At 41.0% G+C, this 25,785-nt stretch overlaps 2 protein-coding genes across 2 annotated transcripts; both read right to left on the reverse strand.

The window, feature by feature from the left end:
• Positions 1–1,954: 1,954 nt before the first annotated feature.
• On the reverse strand, positions 1,955–13,477 carry LOC139475151 (interaptin-like). Its single transcript, XM_071258406.1, has 4 exons — positions 13,323–13,477; positions 7,539–8,183; positions 6,991–7,075; positions 1,955–6,846 (listed from the first exon to the last, which is right to left on the reverse strand). Exons 1-4 carry the CDS (start codon positions 13,387–13,389, stop codon positions 3,594–3,596), a joined length of 4,050 nt encoding a protein of 1,349 aa, XP_071114507.1. The 5' UTR covers positions 13,390–13,477; the 3' UTR covers positions 1,955–3,593.
• A 7,948-nt stretch (positions 13,478–21,425) lies between these two features.
• On the reverse strand, positions 21,426–24,737 carry LOC139474714 (uncharacterized). The gene is made up of 3 exons (XM_071257814.1): positions 24,510–24,737; positions 23,180–23,269; positions 21,426–21,623 (listed from the first exon to the last, which is right to left on the reverse strand). Exons 1-3 carry the CDS (start codon positions 24,735–24,737, stop codon positions 21,426–21,428), a joined length of 516 nt encoding a protein of 171 aa, XP_071113915.1.
• Between the last annotated feature and the right edge of the window lie 1,048 nt (positions 24,738–25,785).

A 25,785-nucleotide genomic window follows, 5' to 3' on the forward strand; every position in this document is an offset into this window, starting at 1 on the left:
TCGTCATGTAACGTCCTAAAAGTTTATATTCAGTAATTGGCGAGATGCTCAACAATGACGTAAGTTATATGGTGCTGTGTGTTATGATATTCGACACAGCATGAGCCTTTTCATGTCCATGTACCGCTGTGGCAGCCCGAAGAGCAGCCATGACGGGCATGTTCGTCTGGCCAGCTATGTGTATGTTATCCTGTTATTCAATGACCAGGATGTAAGGTTGCCTGTTTTGTAGAGCCGCTTATTGTTTATTTTGGCTTATTTTTCTTTATCCTTGTATGGCCCCTTTCAGGTATACATGTAATAGTATATTCCACAATAGATCAGGTGAGCCTTTTCAATTTTATTAACAGTATATGCACAATACACCGGAAGCAATGTATCATATCTGTTATCAAGCTTAATATTATTTTCCTTGTTTCCTCGGAAAAGGACTGCAAACAACCTAAAATACATATCGTTTTGAATTTTGTTCTGCCTTTCTATGTTAGCAACACGTTAACGTACAATGAATCAACAGTTCAGATATCCAGAAATCCCTCCTGCTCGAAGATGAACATGTTACTTATGAATTTATGAAATTAATCACTTATCCGTTAATGCATTTTCCAAATCTAGACGGTCCAGTTTGTATTGTCCCTTTCGACAAATAGTATATGAACGGTCTTGGTATTCTGCTGTGGTGTTAGATTCATTGGTTGTCCAGAAATACGGTTATCTTCATACTTTATTGTATAAGTATTGTCTGGACCATGACACTTAAAGGATACTGAATGAGTGTATGTTCGATTGGAAGAATAATTCAGCCTAAATAAAGGCATTTATGTTTACCTTCTAAATATTTTTTTAACATTATTCCCTTTTGGCAATTTATCGTACTTCATGGCATTCGTGTTGTTTGCTGTTGCTATATCTTATTATCAGGGGATGGGGGATGGGCACGGGTGGCCCAGTCGTCTGAGGCGCCGCGATTTGCTGTGCAGAGTTGCGTCCCTTGGGCACGCCAGGAACCTATGGTTGTGGGTTCGAATCCCGGTTCGCCCCGATTATGTTTCTAGGTTTGTCAGCACCATACCCGTGCTCGTGGGTTTCACCGAAGTGGTAAACGTCTGACACCGTCACTTCTGGCTTTCCTCCCACATTAAGCTGACACGCCGTGATATAACTGGATTACCGTTAAAAGCGGCGTTAAACTAAACTCACTCACTCGCTCTTATTATCTTTCTCTTGTAAAATTCTCAATCATGATATCGCAGTTATATAGAACATTAATACCTCAAGCCTATATGGATCCTCAGGAAATGTTAGATTTTGTTTGGATTGAGACATTATAACTACCCTCGCTGTGTTGCAAAACGAACATATTTCTCAAACGTTTTTCCTTTACATTTAGGCAGCATTGTTTCTGCACTTGTACGCAACGGACTTAATTCAAAATTAACATATCGTTTCAAAAAAACTAGTAAATGTGGTATCGTGTGATTACATGCCACCGTTGCATGGCAGGAGTACTGCTGTCAGGCAACAAACACATACTACTTTTTGTGCAAATTGTGTAAGTGGAGGGTTCTACCGGATGGGCAGGACATGCTTTGCCATTTTGCGTAGGGTTCATTGCAACTTTGCCTTTTACGCCCAACGGAATCGGTTTCGTTGGAAAATCGAGACTGGTTAAACTATGGGGTTGACGTCTTATATTTACGATATTCCTGAAGGTCATTGATCGGTTATAAAAGTCTCAACCATTGACTTACCTGTTTGAAACTGAACTTCCACTAACGGGTCGCTGGATTTGGTTACCAGTGCGAAATATATACACAAATGAGGCCACGGACTTATATTGTAAATAAAAACAGCCATGCATAAGTCAATGTACTTTATTTACTGTACAGATCTATCATAAACAAACACAACACTTGTATGTACACAGATGGTAACATATAAACAATATCGTGTGGCCTATAACTATTATGCTGACATAGCATAAATCAAAGAATTTATTAGTGAGTGAGTGAGTGAGTATGGTTTTACGCCGCTTTTAGCAATATTCCAGCAGGAATGGGCTTCACACATTTTACCCATCTCGGGAATCGAACCCGGGTCTTCGGCGTGACGAGCGAACGCTTTAACCTCTAGGCTAAACGACCGCCCCTATTAGTGTACATATGATACAGTGTGTACGTTTAATATAAAATTTTACTAAACTACGCTTGTACAAATATTAACAATGCACGACAATCTACATGTAACTTCATCCAGACATGAAATATAACTTAATGAATTGTGACCAAGTTATAATAAATATGTTTTCTGTGCAAACGAACTGACCGGGAGAGTGCCCTTGTTAATTTGTTACATATGTCTGCCATTATGTAACAAAAATCGGGATACATCATTTGACAATAACAGTGAAATACAAGGAAGAATACAAACAATATATGCAACACATCTATATTTATATAGATATGCTGATGACAACTCAATATAACAACTCTTCTGCTAGATGCGCACACATGTATAGAGTTACACAATGTTATACAACGAGAATGGTATGCATACAACATGAATTAGACGCATGCAACTGCAAATCTAATCTCTTGTTTGATGTACACCGGTATGCACATGACATTCTATGGCCGCTGATGTATTCTGATCAGTCTCATACTTTTTTAAATGGTTGATTGATTCGTCACGATTGACACGGTGCCATTAAAAAAAGTACTTCCTTGTTCCTGCATATTCTTTTCACATCTAATTGATACTTATATCAAGCTAAGCAGAAACTGTGAAAATGAATACATGACAGTAGATAAAATTGCATATTCGTCGTGTCTCTTGATTTCAAACACAATTATATCCTAGAAACACTATGGTAGGGTATTTCATGTATTATACGAATTATTTTCATTTCAGAAGACTATGATAATGTTTCAGAATGCATAGTTCAGTCCCGTCGGTGGACCGATCTTCACTGAATCGTAAATTATTTTGTGTTTTATGTATATTCTGCTTAACTATGTTTCAACGAGATGGTTCTTAACATCTAATTATCCATTTCAGAAACCAAACTTTGTTGAACGCCAGATTCATCACTATTCCAGCATTATTGTCAAACTGGGAGAAACAAAAGCCTTACCATATACATTCGTCTATTGTACCATTCATAAGCATGTGTTTATGAATCACTATCAACTTGTGATGATACCAGGTGTTCGCGAAAAGGTGGGTGTATCCTGCCCCACCGGTGGCATCCTTCACAAACACATGCACAGTCAATTGTTCACCTGAAAAACACGGAAACATGTGGTGCATGTCCAAACAGGGAATTGCATCGGGCATCGTTTTTGTCATTGATGCATCAAATTTCGAAGTGTCTTCCACATGTCAACCATAAAATATTTTTTGAAGAACGTCTCTGGCACGATCTCATGCAATCAATCCAGTCACCGAGCTGGATCATCCAGTCTACTTTAGTCGCATCTTATGACAAGCAATTGTGTTTTGTGGACCTAATTTAGCCAGGTCCCAATGCAGCAAAACATAGGCATCTGTCAATTACAGGTATTATTGTGGTTTCCATTTCTTCAAAACTATTTCTATTCCCCGGGGAGCGTAAATCTAACATTTTTGGGAACGCGCTTGTCTTCATTCATTGTCGTCCCTCCTTTACATAATATGCCTTTGGTTGGTTGAAGAAATTTTAATCTTTCAATATAATCTCGCGCAAAACTGTCATCTTGAAGGTTTGAATCAAATGGTTGATCGTCATCACTGTCCATCGTGTCCATTTCGTCAATATCAAGATAATCATTGCCAGAATATTGACAAGCTGACAGTACCGCTGACATAGGTTCATCGAAAAGCATCCAACCATCGTCATCATCTTCCTCTACGTCCTCATCACTCAGAGAGCTGCCTTCTTCTGGATCGAGGACTAGTATGTCCCTACTCCCCTCGCAATGGTCATTATTTATATTTTTCACCTCGTGTTCCTCGTCTTCTTCCTCTTTAATTTCACCTTCTTGTATTTTTTCCCTCACCACTGATAGCTCGTCGGGGTAGATTACCTTTTCAAATGTTTCTTGTTCTGCTACCCGGTCATCATTTCTAGAAGCATAATTCTCCTTGTCGATTTCCTTTTGCTTTGTGTCAGTTATGTCCCAAACCTGTCTGTCCATCTCTACAGTGTCATAGGGTTTGTCCTTAAACCATTTTTCACTTTCCGCTTCTTTAACATGTTCTTCTTGTTCGTCATCGTGCACCTCTATCCTTTTAACTTCCTCATCGGTTCCTACAACATCCTGTATTTGTAATTTATCATTTTCCATTTCTCCTGTTTCTTCTTGCACTTCCTGTGCCTGTTCATGTCCTGGATTTCCATTTTCTGCTTCTTCGCCTATCCTGTCTGTGATACCATCAGACCACTCTTCATCTTCCCTTATTTGTGCATCATTTCTTTCTTGAAACTTATCCTGCAATTTCATTGCATCTACATTTTCATTTTCTAAGATGTCTTCTTTCTTTAAAGCGGTATCCTGTGCTCCTTCCTTTTCCATGACATCATCTTGTACGCCTTCTCCGTCCGTTTTCTCCAAGGCATCCTGTACATCTACTTGTTTCTGTTCTAGAGATCCACTCGGCACTTCTTCTCCCCAAAGGTTATTGTTCATCTTAACTAATGTATTCCCAAGTTCGTCAGCTGAATCTTCATCTTCCTTTCCTACAGTGTCATCAGGTGTATCCAGCACTTGTTGATCACCCCCCACCTGTACCTCCACCAACTCTTCATCCTCTTCATCCTCCTTTCCTACGGTGTCATCAGGTGTATCCAGTACTTGTTGATCATCCCCCACCTTTTCCTCCACCAACTCTTCATCCTCCAGTTTTCTGGACATGTCCAGCTTTTCTACATGCTCATTTTGTATAAAACAAAACTCGTCTCCCATCTCGGCTTCTTTATCTTCCATTTCTACAGCATCCTCCTGTAATTCTGTGCTTTGGTCTATGTGTTTTTCCAATGATTTCCCTTGTGCTGTCGCTAATTGTTCATCGCTTATACCTGTTTCATCACTTTGCTCTTCTTCTAACAGTTCACCCTTCACTGTCTCAAACTGTTGATTGCCCTTGTTCTCTGTATCTGATGATGTACACAGTACTTCTTCTTGCTTATCATTTGAGTATGTATGGGCTAACTGGTCATCCCTATCAACAATCGGGTCCACTCCTTCCATCGTTTGTATCAATCCTTGATACTCTATATGCTGGCTACAACTGTCTGTTGCATCCCCATGTGCATCCTCATCCTCGTCTTCAGAATCTGCTGCTGCTCCTCGTTGGTCATGATTTAGGACTCCTTCTGTGTCTACTTGTTTTTCAACTTTCATTTTGTCTGTTGGCTGCATTTCCAAATTGCTCACTGTGTCTTCATCTTCAGTCCCTCCCTCCTTTACTACCATAACGTGTTCCGTTTCTTCATCTTGTTTTATCCTTATTGACTCTAGTTGTCGGCTGTTTTCTTGTTCTTCATGACTCTGTTCCTTAACTGACTCTTCTTTCTCACTGTCATCACCTTCACTGCCTTGATCTGTCTCTGCACCTTCAAATTCTACATCCTCTTCATACTCATAGATGATACCAAGATATGTCTTTTGTGGGGCAACATAATCAATGAAGTATGCCATAATGTCTATATCTTCCTCTGGAGATGTATCATCTCCAGAGGAATGATAATCTGGATTCGCATCGGTTGTATGATTTTCCAACGTAACATTACTACATGGTGTAGTTGTACTGAAGGCACACTCGTCGACATTTTCAATATCGGTGTCTAAGCTTGGTGTATATGTTTCACCGCTATGTTGTCCTGTTTCTGTTGCTACATTTTCCACATGGTCCATTTCACCTAATTTTCCACAACTGCCATCAGTTTGAGAATATAAGTCGAGGTAACGGTTTAAGTGTTTATGTGTCTTTTTCGAAGGTGACATTGGAGGATCGTCGGCATGATTTGGCTCTACATCATGATTATCCGTTTGGTTGCTACCTACAAGACGTTCTACAAGTTTTGTTTTTGGCAAGTGAGTATTTCCAAAGGAAGAAGTTTTGTCTTTCGGCTTCAAAACAGGACTGTTCACGGTTGCAGTATTTTCTACTTTCGATAAGACCCCATGATTGTCGGTGTGGTCAACATGGGAACTACACGTGCTGTCTTTAATAGCTCTGGTTTGACCTGAATCTTCAACAACCTGAAATTGTTTATCTCCATGCTTTATAACCAGAGTGTATCCGTATTTGTCATATATTAATTTAGGTCTCTTAAGTGTCCCAGTCGCAGGCTTATCATTAGCACTAACCACAGGGGTTTCACCTGTACTGATGTCATCACTTGAGTGGTCTTCAGCAGGTTTTGGTTTGTCATCTTTAGTAGCAGAGGAATCAGCAGACTCAGGCCTACAGCATCCACTGTTGATCGTTTTCGGCGTGTCAGTTTTTTTGTCACTGCATGAAGTGAAATATGACAGCTCCATGTAATCAGAATGCACAGCATGTCTGAATTCTGGTATTGTATTTTGTCTGATGTCTTGGCTATTAGGCTCTTGTGCTGATCCCTCCAAATGCCCGTTCTGGAGTGAGCTGTTTTGCAAATGAGTACCGATGGAGGTGTGTCCAGATTCATCCAGAGACAACGAAGCAGGAGGAGTCATGTTGGTATGCCCTTCAGGAAGTCCACGCTCCACATTCACTTCAGATGAGGACAGTTCTTCGTCATATCTATTGGTACTTGTATTGGGGCCATCCAAATCATCATAAACCACCCATGTAACGTCTTGACGTCTCCTCCTGCAGAATCTTAAACAAGCATAAGGATTATTTCAGATTGAGGGCCTTCATTTCAATGCATGTTTCACAAAACTACTGGTGAAATCACTTTAATTTTGTCTCATAGTTTGCTTCAATGATTAGCTTTAAATATTTATGACACGCTATATTTACCTGTGTTTGTAGAGGATGAAGATTATTATCATCATCAGGACAATTCCACAAAGGATACTCAGGATTATTATCGCCACATATTCACCTGAAAAGAGGAAATACAAATATGCATGTATTTCTTTTACGTAGCAATGGTCGATTCAAATACATACGGTATTGATGTATCTTGATGTCGACTCATTATGGGATTGGGTTACTAAAGGCTCGGCCGTCTCTGGAGATGCATAAATTAGTCGTTCTAGAAACCGATGCTAGTTGGTTTGAATCCAAGATTCGCCCTGATAATGATGATAGGTTTGTCTGCACCATACACTGTTGGTAGGTTTAACGAAACGGGTAAACGTCTAACATATGCATCAATTTGGACTTCCCTTCCAGATTAAGTTGGTATGCCATGAAATAAATGAAATTATGTTCACAGCAGTGTGATATCCACCTCACTCAACCACTAATGTTAAGCATGTTGAGATACAACCCTTTCCCCAAGATGTAACGCAATCGATACATGTAACCTGCAAATCAGATATGGGGAAAGTACATATATTTACCAGAACGGTTTGGAGATTCTGTGGTTATTGGCATTGTATTTTGGATTAACTTCTCCGCGCGTATGCCAGTAAGCCAGAGCATTCTAGACACTTGTGTAGTGGTAGCTAAGGGTGTTTTCACTTGCTGAAAGGGTAACTTTGGCGTTGTCGGTGTGAATACTGATGTTAATGTTGGAGCAATCAACGAAGTCACATGTCTTGAAGTATGGGATACCGAAAGTGTTATCAGAAGATGACCTGGTAGAAAAGGAGGTTCGTTGCTTGTAGTTCCGGTAAAGGACGATGACTGTGGCGTCACTGGCATCATTTGGGATGACCGGCTTGACTTTATTGTGGTGTCACTGGGAGGGTTTTTTGATCCTTCATTCCAACCAGTTAAAGATTCCAATGACGGGGATTCTCCAAACGTGTCTGTTTGTAAGTTAGGTTTCTCTGTGTGTTCTACTGAAGATGAAGATTGCAACGAAGATGATCCTACGGAGGTTATTTTCACTGTATGATCTGGATACGTTGGTTTTGAGGATAGAGTGGCCGCGAGGGAGGAGGATTGAATCTGTGTATTATCATTTGATGACGCCACAGCTATACTCGAAGCGCCAGACACGGAGTACATGTTGCGAGAAGACACGGGTATGTATGGTGATCCTGCAAAAGTAATAATGAAGTGTTATTATCAGTCTTCGAAATGTGATCATGAAGAGATACAGACATAGTGATGACAATACCTAATTTCCCACACCCACTCTTATCTAAGGCAAATTATTTCACTAGGGTCATACATTTGATATCCAATTGAATGGAGTGTAATTGTCTATTCGTAATCCTTCGTAAATGTTGCCCTTTGAACTAGTACCCTGTCTAAGTATAGAAGTGGGAGACCAGATAGCTTTGCACACACAGCAGACAGGGAATTCCAGTTTCACTCGAAACTGAGATGTCACCTACTGCATCTGCTGTAAACGCCAACACACGATGAAATACAGTGTTTCAAGGCTAGTCCTGTCAGTTCATACTACCACAGAACATACTGTTCGAAATGTTTCACAAAAGGTTCATCGTGGATTATGTCTTATTTAACCTACTTCTTAGTTGAATATAAATAAAGCGACAAAACACTTTCCATATCAAATAAAAATCTCTGCAAAAACCAGGCTATAATGTCTGATGCTGCCAACTTTGCCGTCTTTCCCGCTGAATGACACGCGACCATGTATCAAGGACGATGATGTGTAGTTTATCACAAAGGTATCGATCTCCTTACATTCATTGACGTTAAGGTTCATTAACGGCCCTGCACATTTTCGTGAAACATTTAGTGAGTTTGTCAAACACCACTTTTTCTTTGGTGATCTTCGGAACATGTCAGGAAAGAAGTTCTGAATTTATATTTTGTTATATGTAATGTGCATTGGCTCAGTAAAGGGGAAATAACCCTACCGTATAGCCTCACCCTTAAGTCTTCAGTCCGCGTGAAGTGTCACAAGTTCGTTAATCGAAATTGACAATCAGATGCATAATTAGGCATATTTGAATAAGATATTATTTTTTCTGCTAAGAAACTTCGCCATTTGATAAAAAAAATTAGAAATATAGATTAGTTCAGTTTGTTTTCCTTTGTTTGGTTGCATAAGTGTAAGCAAAAAAGCGGTAATCTTTGTGATAAAAAATGAACGAATGGATAGAGGGGGAGTGGTCACGTAAGGGTTTATTCTCATCCAGTCAGTTAACTATACCGAGTGAAAAGTGACAGATGTGTTCCGATAAGTGGTAATAATCTCTACTTCCTTATAGCAACACACGCATACATACATTCCCATATATATTCATATGGGAAACTGATATCCATCTAGTTATCATATAGGGTGCCTGTCTACATGTCGACCTTTTCCTCATAGTGGATATGAATCAGACGTATAGTTCATCCAAATGCATTGCACGTTTACTTTTCTTCCTGTTCTGGATACAGGTTAGGCAACAGAAATGGGCCGAATACACATTGCTGACATCCATTAACTAAAAGTATGTTTGCTTGAAATTGAGACATTCAAAATAAGGAATCTAGAAATAGTACTTCGCTTGGATGAGGTCGGCTAGCCTGCGAAGTGAAATGGACGGCTTTCGGTTTGCTTCTCAGGACCAGTCACTTCCCATTCGAAACCTTCAATATGTTATTTTGCATCAAAATGTAAATATGAATTGTTGATTTTGCATTTAACTTAATAAGACTGTCCAAATCATTGTCAGCGCATGCCAAAGCTTTGCCACAAACACAGAATCATAAGCGACATGATGGCTTGGCCTGATCCTTTTATTACCATCTTTTGTTGTGTATGGTTGTGTATTTGACACAGAAGTCCATCCATGGTACGATCAAGAAAATGCAAAGGGCGTCATGGAAAATGAGAATCACTAACTTATTTGGAACATGCCCGTGTACAGCCTTAGACGTATCCAAACCAGAAAACCTGATCGTGTTATGTTTGATAATTAGAATGAAATCGTTTATATCATTGAATTTTCTGTCCCTTTTGGCACAAATGTGATTGACAAGATTCAGGGAAAATATGGCACATATGCGGACCTCGCATACGAAATGCCATTCTTGCATCCCTATACCAAGTTGCCCGATTCTCCGTTGTTCTTGGTGGCCTATGGTTTGATATCGCCCAATCTGACTGACATTGGAAGAGTGGTTAGGTTTGCTGCCAGGAACACTGCCATTCTGACACAATGGGTAATGCAAAAGGCTGCAGTGTTGGGGAGTCTTCACATTCTCCGAAAGGTTCGACTAGGCAGTGCTTCCTGGGAGAAGTCCCATTCGCTGTCTGGGCTGCGTGTAGAGTGTGTGTGGGCCCAGAGCTGATGATAAGCCTAGCCAACCTGACTGTACCAGGAGCAATAAACAAATAATCGTTTACCATCAGTCCAATCCGTAATGTGCAGGGGCCCGTTCCACAAAGCGATCTTAGCGTTACGACTACCGTAAGCCTATGTTAAAGCATGGGAGCTACGATCATCTTAGCGCTAAGAACGCATTGTGGAACGGGGCCCAGGTTGTCTGATTTGTTGGGGTGACTGTTGGAAGTAGTTCATAACTATTGCAAGTTACAAAGACATTAAGAGGGTAAAACAATGACTGGTCAGTATATTGTGTCTACGTGGGTTATGTTAATCTGCAGCATGGCATCTCGGCATTATTCCGGATTAGTACATGCAGCCACACACTCGAGTGCTTGCTCGAGTCACTATATTAGTGGGGGCACGGGTGGCCCAGTCGTCTAAGGCGCCGCGATTCGCTGTGCAGAGTTGCGTCCCTAAGGCAGTCCAGAAACCTATGATTGTGGGTTCGAATCCCGGTTCGCCCCGATTATGTTTCTAGGTTTGTCAGCACCATACCCGTGCTCGTGGGTTTTACCGAAGTGGTAAACGTCTTACACCTGCATCACTTCGGGCTTTCCTCCCACACTAAGCTGACACGCCGTGATATGACTGGAATACTGTTAATAGCGGCGTTAAACCCAACTCACTCCCTCATTCACTCACTATATAAATGCAGTAATCTGGAACGCTCTGTTAAACCCCATTTCCACTCACCTAACACGTGTGTCATGTGTATGTAACGTGGCTCAAAGCATCGTTCAACCCTTAACATACACGGTATATTACTTTGAATAAAATACGGATTGGACAGTACAATGTTTTTACCCAAAAAAGGTAGGTGGTATAATCTGTGGTTTTATGGCGTCAACATTTCTCCGTTGCATGATTGTAGATTTATTCAATTTTTACGGAAAAACATATTTTGCTAAACATTTCAAATAAGGTTTCACCACCAAGGGCCAGGTTAATAAAAGCATTAAAAACATTTCTATATTCATAAGAAATATCTGCTAAAAGCAAAGTCCGTTTTAGGTTGTAAGACTTCATCATGAGCATGTGCTTGTGAATGGCTATCAAATAGTGATGATACCAGGTGTTCGCGAATAGGTAAGGGTATCTTGCCCCTGCGGTGACACGGGTCACAAACACATAAAGGCAAATCAATTGCCCACCTGAAAGAATATTCCATATTCGAAACTGATTATTCTCTGGGGTTGTTATTGTCTGCTGATTGATACATAGCCCATCAGTGCCAGCAACACACCAAGCTTTACCGACCGGAAGGTACGGGGTTGAAAAGGTCTTAAGCAACTAATGCTTCCGTAAAAGGCGACAATGCTTGTCGTAAAAGGCGACTAACGGGATCGGGTGATCAGGCTCCCTGACTTGGTTGAAGCATGTCATCGATCCCAATTGCGTGGATCGATGCTCATGATATCAATCACTGGATTGTCTGGTCCAAACTCGATTATTTACAGATCGACGTCATATAGCTGGAATATTGCCGCGTAGTGCGGCGTAAAACAACACATAAACCAAGCTATACCTTTCGTAGCGAAGCCATGGTACACCAGCTTGCATTTTCAGAGATCCATTCATAATTGTCACCGCTATTTTGTCTTAACTTTTCAACCAAATGAATCTGTTTCGGCAGATAACCTAGACTGGTTTTTCTCTCGCATTGATGTACTTGCTCCAAAGGTTCAGAGATAACATTAAGTCCCCAACAAATCTCATGTTCCTAACGCCGATGCTTAGTATAATCTTACATGTTGTTCATTTTCAAATCAAATTTTGGGTTTTTAATATTTTCAATTTTGTTAACATTATCCACTGGTATCATAAAGAAAAGTTCAAATAACTGTGTCCAATGCCACAGTAACGTCATACAACGTGGACTAGGCAAACAAGTGGCACATATTATGATCGGGCAACGACGACATACAATCAGGAAGAGCACATAACAACAAGCATAACAACCAGCTACCTATTACAAGTGTTTGGTACTTGCGGGGACCTATTCTGTACAGGTGTCTATCACATGGCGACCATTGGGCTACTACCGAATCTCCGCTGGACCACCACTGGAACGCCACAAGTTGTTTTGTGTCACCACTGAGACTTTTATAGACCTCAACTAGGCAACACCTAATCCACCTAGGGACCACCTCTAAGCAAAATTTTATTTAGGCCACCACCGAGGGGCCACTGGACAACATCAAGGCAACATGTGACCCATCACTGGGGCACCAATAGGCAACAATGCGCAACCGCCGAGGAACCGTCAGACCATCGTATGGGAACACCTGCGCCGTCAATGGGCCTTGCCAAGGCAATATTTAGGCCACCACTGGGTCACCAATAGGCAACATTTGTGCAACCACCGAGGAACCGTCAAACCTTCGTGTGGGAACACCTGAGCCGTCAATGGGCCACGCCAAGGCAATATTTGGGCCACCACTGGGCGACTTCAAGAACACATCTGACCCATTACTGGGTCACCAATAGGCAACGTTTGGGCCACCCCTGGATGACCTCAAGGTCACACCAGAACCATCCCTGGCCCACCAATAGGCAACATTTTGGCCACCACCGAGCATTCACTGGGCCACCTCAAAGTCACGCCTGAGCCATCATTGGGCCACCACAAGGCAACATTTGGGTCACCATGCATAAATCCATCAGATGAAATATAGAAAATATGAATATAAAACGTCAAAGCCAGAGAACAACCAGTCTCGATTATCCGGCGAAACAGATCCCACTGGGCGCAAAACGCACGCTATAACCCGACATTTTCCAATTGTAAACATAACAATATGTTTCCTTATAGAAGTGACAATGCCGTGTTCACAAAAAAAGTGTTATGCGTCGACATTGAACATACATTTGACGTCTACTTACCGTGTACCGCAACTTCACACACGAGAATGAACCCACAACAAAACACCATCGACATGGTAGTTGCCATTTTCTAGTCACAGTTTGGTCGCTCTGTACATCCTTCCAAACGGCTGTTTCTGAGTTTCATTTTCTAGCTTAAATTCAGCTATCAACTAGTCGAGTAGCTTCAACCAAACTGTAGGAAAACTTTCCTTGTCCGTTCGCGTGTATCAACAGCCATTGTTCTCGCACTTATCAAACTGTATACGGCAGCTTGGTGGCTTTATGTGCTTTATTTAGCAACAAATGATCCAAGCTGATATGACGAAGGGTTTTCCTTGTTAGAGGGCCACCACATTTAAACGTTGTGTTTGCAATGATGCTGTCAGCATACTCCATTTATAAAGGTTCCGTGGTTCACTAAACCTGGTTGTCCTGTTTCCTTTTCGTGAACACTTTATACTTGTATTTGTTGTATTGACGTTATTGATCTTGAAGAACGAGCATTATTTTTAAAGCAATCATTACATATATAAATGCAGAGTTACTTCCCTTAGTCAGACCCGGATCCGCAGGTCGTGGGTTATCAAATGTTCAATTTCAACTGCCAGCGCCTCTTTGGGCTTAAGGCTGATCATAACGAGTCGTGACATCAAGTAGCGACATGTTGTTTCTATTTAAGAGGAGCCATGTTCAAAAAAGAATTGTAAAAACAGAATTTGTAGCACAAGCTTTATTATACAAAAGGGACAAATCACAAGCCAGTTGCAGGAAGCTATATAGCGCCTAGCTTATCGTGGGTGTATTTAAAGCATAAGATTAGCCACTACCGTACAACTAAGGTTGCTTGGTGTATGTTAGAGAAGCTATGGCAGGAGGATCTACGCCCATCGTGCTTCGAACTTCCCTCTATTGGTCACCCCGTGGCCGCTCTTCCCATTCAGCCCTTGTGTTGCAGTCAAATACTTCAATCACTGGTGTAACACTTGAGTCCTTGCTGTTCATCATGTTTCTCTGTTTCAGGGAATATAATCTATAAATGTAACACATATTTTAAACATGAATGTGTCGGAAACACGTGTTAAGAAGGTCACCCCGTGGTCGCTCTTCCCATTCGGCCCTCGTGTTGCAGTCAAATACTTCAATCACTGGTGGAACACATGAGTAACACTGTTCATCGTGTTTCTTATCCCGTGGTCTAAACAGTCCATCCGCTATAGGGGACATACAAGCTTATAAATTAGTGTTCTCTCGTGTTCTTAGCAGTTCATCCGGTTTTGGGGGACATCATAATTGATGCATGAGTGTTCTCCCGTGGTCTGTCCACCCGATAACTATGGGACTTAAAATATGTATTTAGGAAGAATGGGTATTCAGAATACATATGATCTGTAAGGGACCGACAATTTGAAATTCTGGGATTTTTATATGGAGACTAGCTATTTTGTAAACTACATCTGCAAAACCAGATATTTATTTTAATAAAAACTATGGACCAAAATATTTTGTTGATCAATGGCAGGGGGCAACAGCGTATTTTTGTGGTTGACAATTTCTATTTTGCAACAGTCAGAAGCACACAAAAAATCAAGAATGTTTTGATAGAATTTATTTTTTGGGTAAAATCCAAGGCATGTTTTAACGTTTGTTCAAAATGATTCACCGTCAACAACATGTATGGTAGCACACACATAAGTGTGATCAGGACCGATATTGAATTATCTAATTTTGTTTCAAACAAATGAATATTATTTATGATGACGTTCGATTGTGTTTGATTTAATGTATCTAGTTACAATTGTAGCATAGTTCCACTACCCACGACAACAGTATCCTGCCTCCGCTTATTTCCTGTATGCTACTGATACACACTGATTCAATGTAAGCATTCAAATAGGAAATTAGAATATTGAGGCTGCTCGCTCGCTCACTCACTCACTCACTCACTCACGAGTGTTCCTGGAGAAGATTTTAAAATTTGTTTTAAATGAGTGAGGACATTAACATTTTACTACGTATGTCAAAAAAGTTACCATATTTATTTCAAATATTACAAAATCAAAAAAACATGTATTCTGGTACATGTTTTGCTTCACTATGACCCAAGTCACAAGAACATTTTTTATAAGTTTGTTTGTTTGTTTGTTGTTCAACGCCGCTATCCCAGCTATATGTCGGCGGTCTGTAATCGAGGCTGGACCAGACAATCCAGTGATTGGCATCATGAGCATCGATCTATGCAATTGGGATACGATGACATGCCTCAACCATGTCAGCGAGACAGACTACCCGATCCCGTTAGTCGCCTCTTACAACAAGCATTGGTAGAATCAGGTTTATCATAAACAATGTAGTGAATATGAATGGAGCGTACACACTGAAGTGCCAGGGATTAACCTAACACTTCCTTATGTATGTATGTATGTATGTATGTATGTATGTATGTATGTATGTATGTATGTATGTATGTATGTATGTATGTAAGTATGTATGTATGTATGTATGTATGTATGTATGTATGTATGTATGTATGTATGTATGTATACATGTTACAAAATCAATGTAATCTGAATTTGTCAATAGCAACAACTCGGTAACGAGATAACATTGTAAAGCTCGCTGAAATTTTACTTTTATCATTAAAGTAGTGCTGGCTGTTGTCAAACGGTTTACGATATCACCAGATCGTGCGATTATTTGCATACTTAGTCCTTAATAGTTTTGTATTGGAAATGTTCATTCATTTTATTTCAAGGTTCCGCTGGTATATTCAAATAATTCATTCACTCCGCTTAGGTGGCGTGGAATGGAGTTTCACGTCGCGTTCAAGATTATTGCACTTATGCAGCTACGTGCAGATAATTTTACTGCATACAAAAAAATTTCAGGAGTTATTTTTACTTTTCGGGAATGGGGATTCCGCCAATGATCTTTTGGTGTGACGCGGCCGAGGATCAAACCCAGATCTTCCGCTCTGCGGGCTGACGCTCTATCAACTGGACTGTGGAGGCGCTTCTCCCCGCACTCAGCTATATTCTAGTTTTATACGGGTAAACGCCAAATATCTATTCAAGTCAATTCTTGTCACAAGTTTGTCATAGACTGGTCCGCGCTTGAAGCATGAGTATTTGAGACCCAGAATCCAATCTGGTGGTAAAACATGGCCAATTAACCCTCTGTAGGATAACATGAACTTTGAACCGGGAAGTATTCCTGCCTTCAGTAGTCAGATGTGGTTGCAGTGTATCGGTGAATTCGTTATAATTATTTTAAGCTGCTTTGAGCACTTTGTCAGTCATATCCTGTCTGTCAGCTTAATACTGGAGGATAATCTGAACTATGCAGGTTTTATACTTTAAACACCCGAGGATGGGTATGCTGCTAACACACCAATGATCATAACCAGGGCGAATCGGGAATTCGAATTCATGTTCTGAGGTTCAAGGCGCAACTAAGGGACGCAACTCTGCATGACAAATTGCGGCGTTTCTAGCAACTGGACAACCGATTTCGAGGTGCGGTTATGAAATGGATTATAGGCAAACGGAATATTTCTGTAACACTTTGTGAGTTGACACTGACACATGTTGTTCATAACAAGCTGTCAGAACACGTAAATCACTGAGACAAGTACAGCTTAACGAAGACTCATTAAGATCATCTTAGCACTAAGATCGCTTTGTGCAAGTGGGCCTACGTCCGGTTTCCCGTGTGACGATTCATGTGTTATTTATCATGTTGAAATTTGATTGAGTGAGTATGGTTTTAGCAATATTCCAGCAATATCACGTCGGGGGACACCAGAAATGAGCTGGACACATTGTACCGATGTCGGGAGTCGAACCCGGGTCTTCAGCTAGACGAGCGGACGCTTTAACCACTAGGCTACCCGACCGCCCCGTTAAAATTTGAAACAACTTTTGCTAATTCAAATTTTAGTCTTGTAGGGCCCTGTTGAACAAAGACATAACTGATATAGTCGATCTTGGACGCCTACAGTCTGCACTGCACTTACCACAACTTAGAGTTAGAATTGAAAAGGTTAGTGCATTAATAGTCCGAAGTTTGAAAAAACGTCAACAATTTGTCATGCAATGGCTGTTTGTGTACAGAAAAATGAAATAATGTTGTTATTTCAAATACATATATGTTGAAATTGCGAGATCATAATGAAAGCACTAATTGACATTTCTGTATTTAGTAATTAATTGTTATGAACAATCATCAGAACCAATAGTTACTATCATTGAGGGTCTGAATCAAAGGAATAAACTCTTGTAATGAAGTCTAATGATTTAATCAATTCATTTTATTACAATAAAATATAAACTGACTTAAAAGATCATTTTAACTGGAGACTTTCAAGACGCTTAGGCAGATTTAATTCTTGAACTGCAGATCGTCTAGATCTACTTCCAATAGGTAATGAAAATACTGTACTGGGTAAAAGGGCAAAAGAAAGTATACGCCCATGTTTGACGGTGGCTAAAAATGAAACAAGAAATGGTTAGTCGATGGTGATGTACTAGTATTTCATACGGGTATCACAGTTGTGTTTTGGGCCTGTTTGCCTGTTTTCAGCCTAGTAACGTTTTGAAAACGTTTGTATTTTTTACCAAATTCAATTTCCAAGTGCATACTTTCTTTTGCCCGTCAGTGTACAAATCAATATTATTAAGAACCAAAGATTCGTTTATCCGGACATTCAAATCCGAATTCATTTGAAACTTACAATCCGGATTAAGGAAGTTTCGTTGTATCATACTACCCATTCAACCTAAAGCGACAGGAAATCCTTGATGAGTAATCGGATGTGACCTACATTCACAAATAGGGCATAGGTTAATGACACATGCTATGTCATCACAGGCTTTATTGATGAGGGAGCACGGGTATCCTCCCGAGGCAAGAGAGTTAACTGACTTTAAAAGTCCAGTTTCCACACTTGCCGAACTAGGCTGGAATTACTGGGCACGATCGTGGCACCACCAGCGGCTATTACGAGTTATGTCCCTTCTATACCTCTTCTATGGACCAATCAGATTCCACCTCTCGTATCACTTGTATTTGCTTAAAACAAAACGGTGGCACCCATTCAAGACGATATGATCGATAATCAAGATATATATTGTGATAAAACGAGTCTTACATCGCGAAGTGCATCAAATCACGTGAGCATCTGGATTAAAAACATGAATAGATTTAGAAAATATCTGTTGACAACGAGTTAGCGGTGCACATGCTTTGCAAATCCTGCAGTCGACCGAAATCTGCATGACAGTTTACGAACCGGATTTCGATTTCGTTGCGCGATTTTGATTGGACTATGCATAGACTCGTTAGTCGAGCCAAAATGTAACTCCATAATACCAGCCTAGTTCGGCAAGGGTGGAAACTGGACTTTTATAGTCAGTTCACTCACTTGCCTCGGGAAGATGGGGCACGGGTGGCCCAGTCGTCTAAGGCGCCGCGATTCGCTGTGTTGTGTTGCGTCCCTTGGGCACGCAAAAAAAACTATGATTTTGGGTTCGAATATGTTTCTAGGTTTTGTCAGCACCATACCCATGCTCGTGGGTTTCACCGAAGTGGTAAACGTCTGAGACCTTCATCACTTCGGGCTTTCCTCCCACATTAAGCTGACACGCCGTGATATAACTGGAATACTGTTAAAAGCGGCGTTAAACCCAACTCACACACTCACTCACTTTAGTGATGAACAGGTGGTTGGGTGGGCAAGGGTTAAAAGGCAAGTCAGACAATGTTCCCAGCTTGGGTAGAAATATATATCTGAAGCCCCTTCTTCGTGTTTGCCGCTGTGGTATGAACAGAACACTGCTAACGTTGACGTTAGGTTATACTTTGCAAATTATGGGTTATGTATTAGAGTTAATAGTTAACGGTCAATGACCAAAGTTTAATGATTAACGGTTATGATTAGGGTTAGGGTTAGTCCTAGGGTTAGGGGGTTAGGGTTAGGGTTAGATACTCACTCACTCATTGCTCCAGGTGTTGATACGTGCTCCTGTGTACAGCGCACAGGTAAAAAATCTGGAGAAAGTAAGTAACGTTGGTCGCGGAGAGTGGGTGGATGGGTAACAAAACATGTATCTGCGCTTGGTATCCAATGACATACTGACGAATGTAGATATATGTCCTGCTTATTAAATCCATTCTCTGGTAATATGTATTCAAGTCTCGAAAGGACCGCGAGTGTTCCTTATGGTGCCTTCTAGAGGTAAGAGGGAACATACACATCCCTTCGAGTCCTGAAAGAATGTTCTGTTAAGGTCAAGGTCAAGTGATTATATTTTATAGCGTTGTCCAATGTGTAACCACTCAGATGCACTTAGGACCCGTGAAGATCCTGGGTAGAAAAGGTCTTCACCTACCCATGCTTGTCGTAAGAGGCGACTAACGGGATCGGGTGGTCAGGCTTGCTGACGTGGTTGATGCATGTCATCGTATCCCAATTGCGTGAATTGAGGCTCATAATATCAATCACTGAATTGTCTGGTCCAAACTCGATTATTTACAGACCGCCGTCGTATGGCTGTAATATTGCTGAGTGCGGCGTTAAACAACAAACAAACAAACAAATGCACTTAGAACGTGATAGATCTTATATATTACCCTGGTCACTGGATAAGTGTGAACTCGATTTTCATTCTTAGGTCCCAGGGCCCCGTTCCACAAAGCGATCTTAGCGCTAAGTCGATCGTAACTCCCATTCTTTAACACTGACTTACGACAGTCTTAGCGCTAAGATCGCTTTGTGGAACGGGTCCCAGGTCATTATGCAACTCAAGCAGTCTGTGGGGCGATAGAAAGCTAACAGTTACATTACCATCAACTCCTACCGGGTACCCATTCACTGCTAGGTGAACAGAGAAATCTCCACGGGTGTCAACAGTAATTATTTCACACGAGTCAATACATTCAGAATCTCCAATCTTAAAGGAATAACATAAGATAATACTCCAATTGTTGAAAAAGACAGTACAGTAGATGTACTAACATAAAATGATCTGAGACCATTAACTGAAAACATAGGCAAAAGGCACAAAACAACTTCAACCTTAAAATGTTTATTTGACAGAGTATATACATTTGAGTATTAAGCATTACACATGATCATTCCAAATAAAGTTCAAATTCAAATAAACAAATAAAATAACAAAATAATCTATATCGTTTTGTCCCCATTAAGGAGGTTTAGACGGTGTGATCAGTGTGTAAAGGAACACATCGTCTGAACCTTCTTTTTCCACATAAAGAAGGGGGTTCAGACGGTGTGATCAGTGTGTAAAGGAACACATCGTCTGAACCTTCTTTGCGCCCATTAAGAAGGGGGTTCAGACGGTATGATCAGTGTGTAAAGGAACACATCGTCTGAACCTTCTTTGCCCCCATTAAGAAGGGGGTTCAGACGGTGTGATCAGTGTGTAAAGGAACACATCGTCTGAACCTTCTTTGTCCCCATTAAGAAGGGGGTTCAGACGGTGTGATCAGTGTGTTAAGGAACACATCGTCTGAACCTTCTTTGCCCCCATTAAGAAGGGGGTTCAGACGATGTGATCAGTGTGTAAAGGAACACATCGTCTGAACCTTCTTTGTCCCCATTAAGAAGGGGGTTCAGACGGTGTGATCAGTGTGTAAAGGAACACATCGTCTGGCCCTTCTTTGCGCCCATTAAGAAGGGGGTTCAGACGGTATGATCAGTGTGTAAAGGAACACATCGTCTGAACCTTCTTTGTCCCCATTAAGAAGGGGGTTCAGACGGTGTGATCAGTGTGTTAAGGAACACATCGTCTGAACCTTCTTTGCCCCCATTGAGAAGGGGGTTCAGACGATGTGATCAGTGTGTAAAGGAACACATCGTCTGAACCTTCTTTGCCCCCATTAAGAAGGGGGTTCAGATGATGTGATCAGTGTGTAAAGGAACACATCGTCTGAACCTTCTTTGTTAATGGGGCACTGGTGACCCGGTCAGTGCTCGTTTGCAAGATTCGTGGTTTCGTTTCAGATTCCCCTGATAACAATTCTTGGTTTTTAAGCACCGTGCCTGTGCTTATTGGTTTCTCCCAACTTGCGCCCAACTTGCTTCCTCTTGTATGGGGAGTTTATCTACATCCGTGGCAAAGGCTGTGACATATCAACATAACTATGTGGTCTTGAGTCGGTGATATCTGGATCAACAGCTGTGAAACGCACAGCTGTGTAACTGTGGGGGCAACTGAGCTGACGTGCAGTAGTCAATGAGCTGTATATTCGGGACCCTTGCTCCACACGGTGCACAATGTTATGCACTTTTACCAATAACGAAGGAAGGAAAAGGCAATATGATAGGACATGTTTCAACTGATATCTCATCTTAAACAGATTTATTGAATGTTTATATATCCTTCCACGTAAACAGTGAATGATAGCCCTGGCACAGTTTCACAAAGCGACTTTAGCGCTACGCCTGCCGTAAGTCTATGTTTAGGTACAGGAGTTACGACGGTCGCCTTTTGAAACGGGGACCAGGTCAGTATGTACGAACATATCTTATGTTGCTTCTAACAATTGCTAAATATTCTGACAATTGGTAATTCGCGTATTTGTGAGTTCATGTAATCTTCTCGATGCAGTGGGGTTAAATAACTATAAGAGTCCAGTTTCCACACTTGCCAAACTAGGCTGGAATTTCAGAGTTATATTTTGGCTGGTCTAACGAGTCTATGCATAGTCCAGTCAAAATCTGCATAGCGAAATCGGCATCCGGTTCGTAAACAACATGGCGACTGCCGTGCAGATTTCGGTCGATTCAGGGTTTGCACAACATGTGCACAGTCAACTAGGCGTCAACAGATACTTCGGAAATCTTTTCATTTTTTAAAATCAAATTGATCAAGTTATTTGATGAACTTAGCGAGGTAAAACCCGTTTTATTACAATGTAGATTTTGATTATCGACCAGGTCGTCTTTACTGGGCGCCCGAATTTTGTTTAAAGAGTGTTATATAAGAGGTGGAATCTGATTGGTCAATAAGCGGGACACAGAAGGGGCATAACTCGTGAAAGCTACTGATTGGGCTACGATCAAGCCACGAAATCCAGCATAGTTTGACAAAGGTGGAAACTGGACTTTAAAGTGAGATAACTTCCTAGCCTCGGGAAGATGGTTCTTATTGGATTTGTTGACATCCTGAGGCAGTGGTCAACATACTTATTGCCATCTACGACGACCATTTTATCGTTTTATCTTTCATCAATTAATATCTGTATTCAGTTTTATGAAGCACGCAGTTTGTGTTCCTGTCCAGTATATATAGTAGCCTAAGAATACTAAGTAATCATGACCCGATGCATAATTTCGTGACAGTCAGCACAATTATGACGGGACATATTTCTTGAGTCTTCGTGTGTTATCAGTCTTCTATACAAATACTGATAACACGGACTTCACTTTGATGAAAACATTTATAATGAACAGTTACAATTACGGATTTTATATATAGGCACGAATGACGCCTTAAGTTGTCAAACACACACACGATACACGACCCCCCACTCCATACACACACACACACACACATATATATACCACACACACACACACACACACACACACACACACACACACACCAATCACCCCCCCCCCCCCCCCCCCATCCCCACCCACCCAAAAATAACGGAAATGCCTTGTGTTGTTTAAATATTCAAGCACAAACTGTTCTGACTGTCAAGTGCGTCCTCCCCCATTCTACTGAAGGAAGAAAGATAGCACTTTTTGTACACCCGGGATTCGACCCGATTAAGTTCTTTCAAAGGTAAATCGGCAAAAGGTATAAAAGAAGATGTATAAAAAATATGTTTATTCTTGAGCGATTAAAATACCTTTGCTTGATAGCCAATATCAGAACTGTCAGGATTCCGAGAACAGCTATCAACGGTACAATAGAGGTGTATGCAATCTGGGATGTCTGGTTCATACTTGCAGATGAAGGAGAATAACATCATGTTGTCAGTGTCCACGTGGTTAAAACAAGCATGGTTCAACAAGCAAATATGCAGAGCTGATATGACACTCTCTAAAGTACCATGGCTAATACAGTGATTGATATCATGAGCATCGATCCACGCAATTGGGATTCGTTAACATACATCAATCCACCCGTTCCCGTTAGTCGCCTCTTACGGCAGGGATGGGTTGCTGAAGATCTATTCTAACCCGGATCTTCACGGGGAGTCTTGACATGATATCGGATAGTCCTGTTGTTGTTTGATGTTTGTTTGTTTGTTTGTTTGTTTGTTTGTTTGTCTGTTGTTTAACGCCGAACTCTGCAATATTCCAGCTATATGACGGCGGTCTGTAAATAATCGAGTTTGGACCAGACAATCCAGTGATTGACAGCATGAGCATCGATCCACGCAATTGGGATCGATGACATGTGTCAAACAAGTCAGCGAGCCTGACCACCCGATCCCGTTAGTCGCCTTTTACGACAAGCATAGTCACCTTTTACGGCAGGTATGGGTTGCTGAAGAACTATTCTACCCCGGAATCTTCACGGGTCTGTTGTTGTTTGAACATATCCCGGGCCCCGTTCCTCAAAGCTATCAGTCAGACACACCGAGGATTTTATTTGTGTCTCGTTCATAGGACACATGCATAACATATATTTGGACACACAGTAAAACTACCAACGAATAACCGCACAGCGATTTACAAGACAATAATTATTGATACTATTGTAATAATAAAATAAATAACCTCAAAGCCTCTTGAAAAGATAAAATATACACACATATAAATATATGTTTTGATACTTAAACACAACGAGTATCGTATATGAATCCTTATCGGTTTAGGAACAGTTTCCCAAACTCCTCCAGGAAATAAGGTCCTGTCAGGCCATCTTTGTTTTTTAATCAGTTAGTACATACCCCAACACTTTCACCGGTAGGCAAAAAAAACACACACCCACAGTTTGAGTGCTGTCGCGGCTTTTGTCTTCAGATGACTTTGCGTCAATTAGTTGTATCAAAACGTCTTTATCTCGTGATCACCTCTCATTCAAATGTGACATTCGTTCAAAATCCGTGAGCATGACCACAGCACAGATACGTGAATACATGTCTTTTGTAGCCGCTCCATTAAGGGAACGAATCAGGAGATAATTTGGCAAGCGAACCTGTTGTATTATGTGCAATGAAATATCTGATATTCTTACCTCCGCCACCTGTCCTTCGCCCATCGGGGTACCTGCTCCAGTCCTGGCTTTTCCTGTTTGTGTATGTGTGATGTCTTTGTAATGGAACGCGGAGCGTCTCTGGGCTTGAATTATTCCGTTCATGTGCATGCCGTGCAGCAGAATCTATACTACGACTAACTCTGACACAAAAGAGGCCAAGCACGAGGACTATGGTGGTAACGTGTTTCAACGTTGTCATCACCCTTTCGTAAAGTCTGTCCCCTGAAAGCTTCTTTCTATTCGATCCTTTTCAAGATTTACCGATTCTAAGTGTGTCAGAGCTGACTTACTAACTCACTTATTCTAGTGTGTCAGAGCTGACTTACTTACTCACTTATTCTAGTTTGTCAATGCTGACTTATTTATAACCATTTCAGCAAGAAGTGGTATCATAGTCTCTGACTAAAGTTTCCGATGAGACGGGAAACCATGATCACGAATTTCGTCTGATCAGCTCATTGGCTCATAGATGATATATAAATACATGTCTAGGCCTGATTACGACATAAAACGTTTCCTGTTTACCACACGGTATATGTCGCTGAAAGTTGTTTTACGCCACAAGAAGCAATATTTCTGTCAATTATCGAGCCAGGGAGACCAGTGATTGATATTATGAGCCGTCGGGGTAGGATGAGACGTCATCAACCAAGTCACTGAGCCAGACAAGCTGAGTCATTAATATACATACATTGTTGGCGATTAAACATGAATTGTAATTAGTCTCGTGTGATACCAGTTGAAATATCAAGTGTGAGAACGGTTGATTAATCCCTTGTGATAACAGTCGTTAATCCTGTGTAATAAAAGTCGATTATCCCTGTGTGACAACAGGTGTGTATAAGGTGAGGTAACAGTTAATAAATCCCGTGATAACAGTTGATTCATCCGGTGTGATAAGTTATTAATCCGGTGTTATAACAGCTATTAATCCTGTGTTATAAAAGTTGATTATCCCGGTGTGAAAACAGTTGTTAATCCATTTAGATAGAGGTTAATAAATCCCGCGATAACAGTTGATTAATCCTTTGTGATAACAGTTGTTAATCCTGTGTGATAAAAGTTGATTATCCCGGTGTGACAACAGTTGTTAATCCAATAAGATAATGGTTAATAAATCCCGTGAAAACAGTGGATTGATCCGGTGTGATAACAGTTGTTAATCTTGTGTTATAAAAGTTGAGCATCCCTGTGTGACAACAGTTCTGTAATCCTGTGAGATAAAGGTTGATAAATCCCGTGATAAC

This window comes from Haliotis cracherodii, unplaced genomic scaffold, assembly GCF_022045235.1.
Source record: "Haliotis cracherodii isolate W230 unplaced genomic scaffold, xgHalCrac1.p SCAF_3, whole genome shotgun sequence".
Taxonomy (NCBI): Eukaryota; Metazoa; Mollusca; class Gastropoda; order Lepetellida; family Haliotidae; genus Haliotis; species Haliotis cracherodii.

What these genes read in the sequence shown, in the direction of transcription:
- LOC139475151 (XM_071258406.1), bottom strand. Translation starts at nt 13,389, where the DNA reads ATGGCAACTACCATGTCGATGGTGTTTTGTTGTGGGTTCATTCTCGTG. An exon ending in GTGTGAAGTTGCGGTACACG is followed by an intron (nt 8,184 to 13,322) that starts GTAAGTAGACGT and finishes TTACTTTTGCAG; the next exon opens with GATCACCATACATACCCGTG. An exon ending in AGAATCTCCAAACCGTTCTG is followed by an intron (nt 7,076 to 7,538) that starts GTAAATATATGT and finishes TCCTCTTTTCAG; the next exon opens with GTGAATATGTGGCGATAATA.
- LOC139474714 (XM_071257814.1), bottom strand. Translation starts at nt 24,737, where the DNA reads ATGACAACGTTGAAACACGTTACCACCATAGTCCTCGTGCTTGGCCTC. An exon ending in CAGGTGGCGGAGGTAAGAAT is followed by an intron (nt 23,270 to 24,509) that starts ATCAGATATTTC and finishes GCAAGTATGAAC; the next exon opens with CAGACATCCCAGATTGCATA. An exon ending in TATTGGCTATCAAGCAAAGG is followed by an intron (nt 21,624 to 23,179) that starts TATTTTAATCGC and finishes CTTTTCCTTCCT; the next exon opens with TCGTTATTGGTAAAAGTGCA.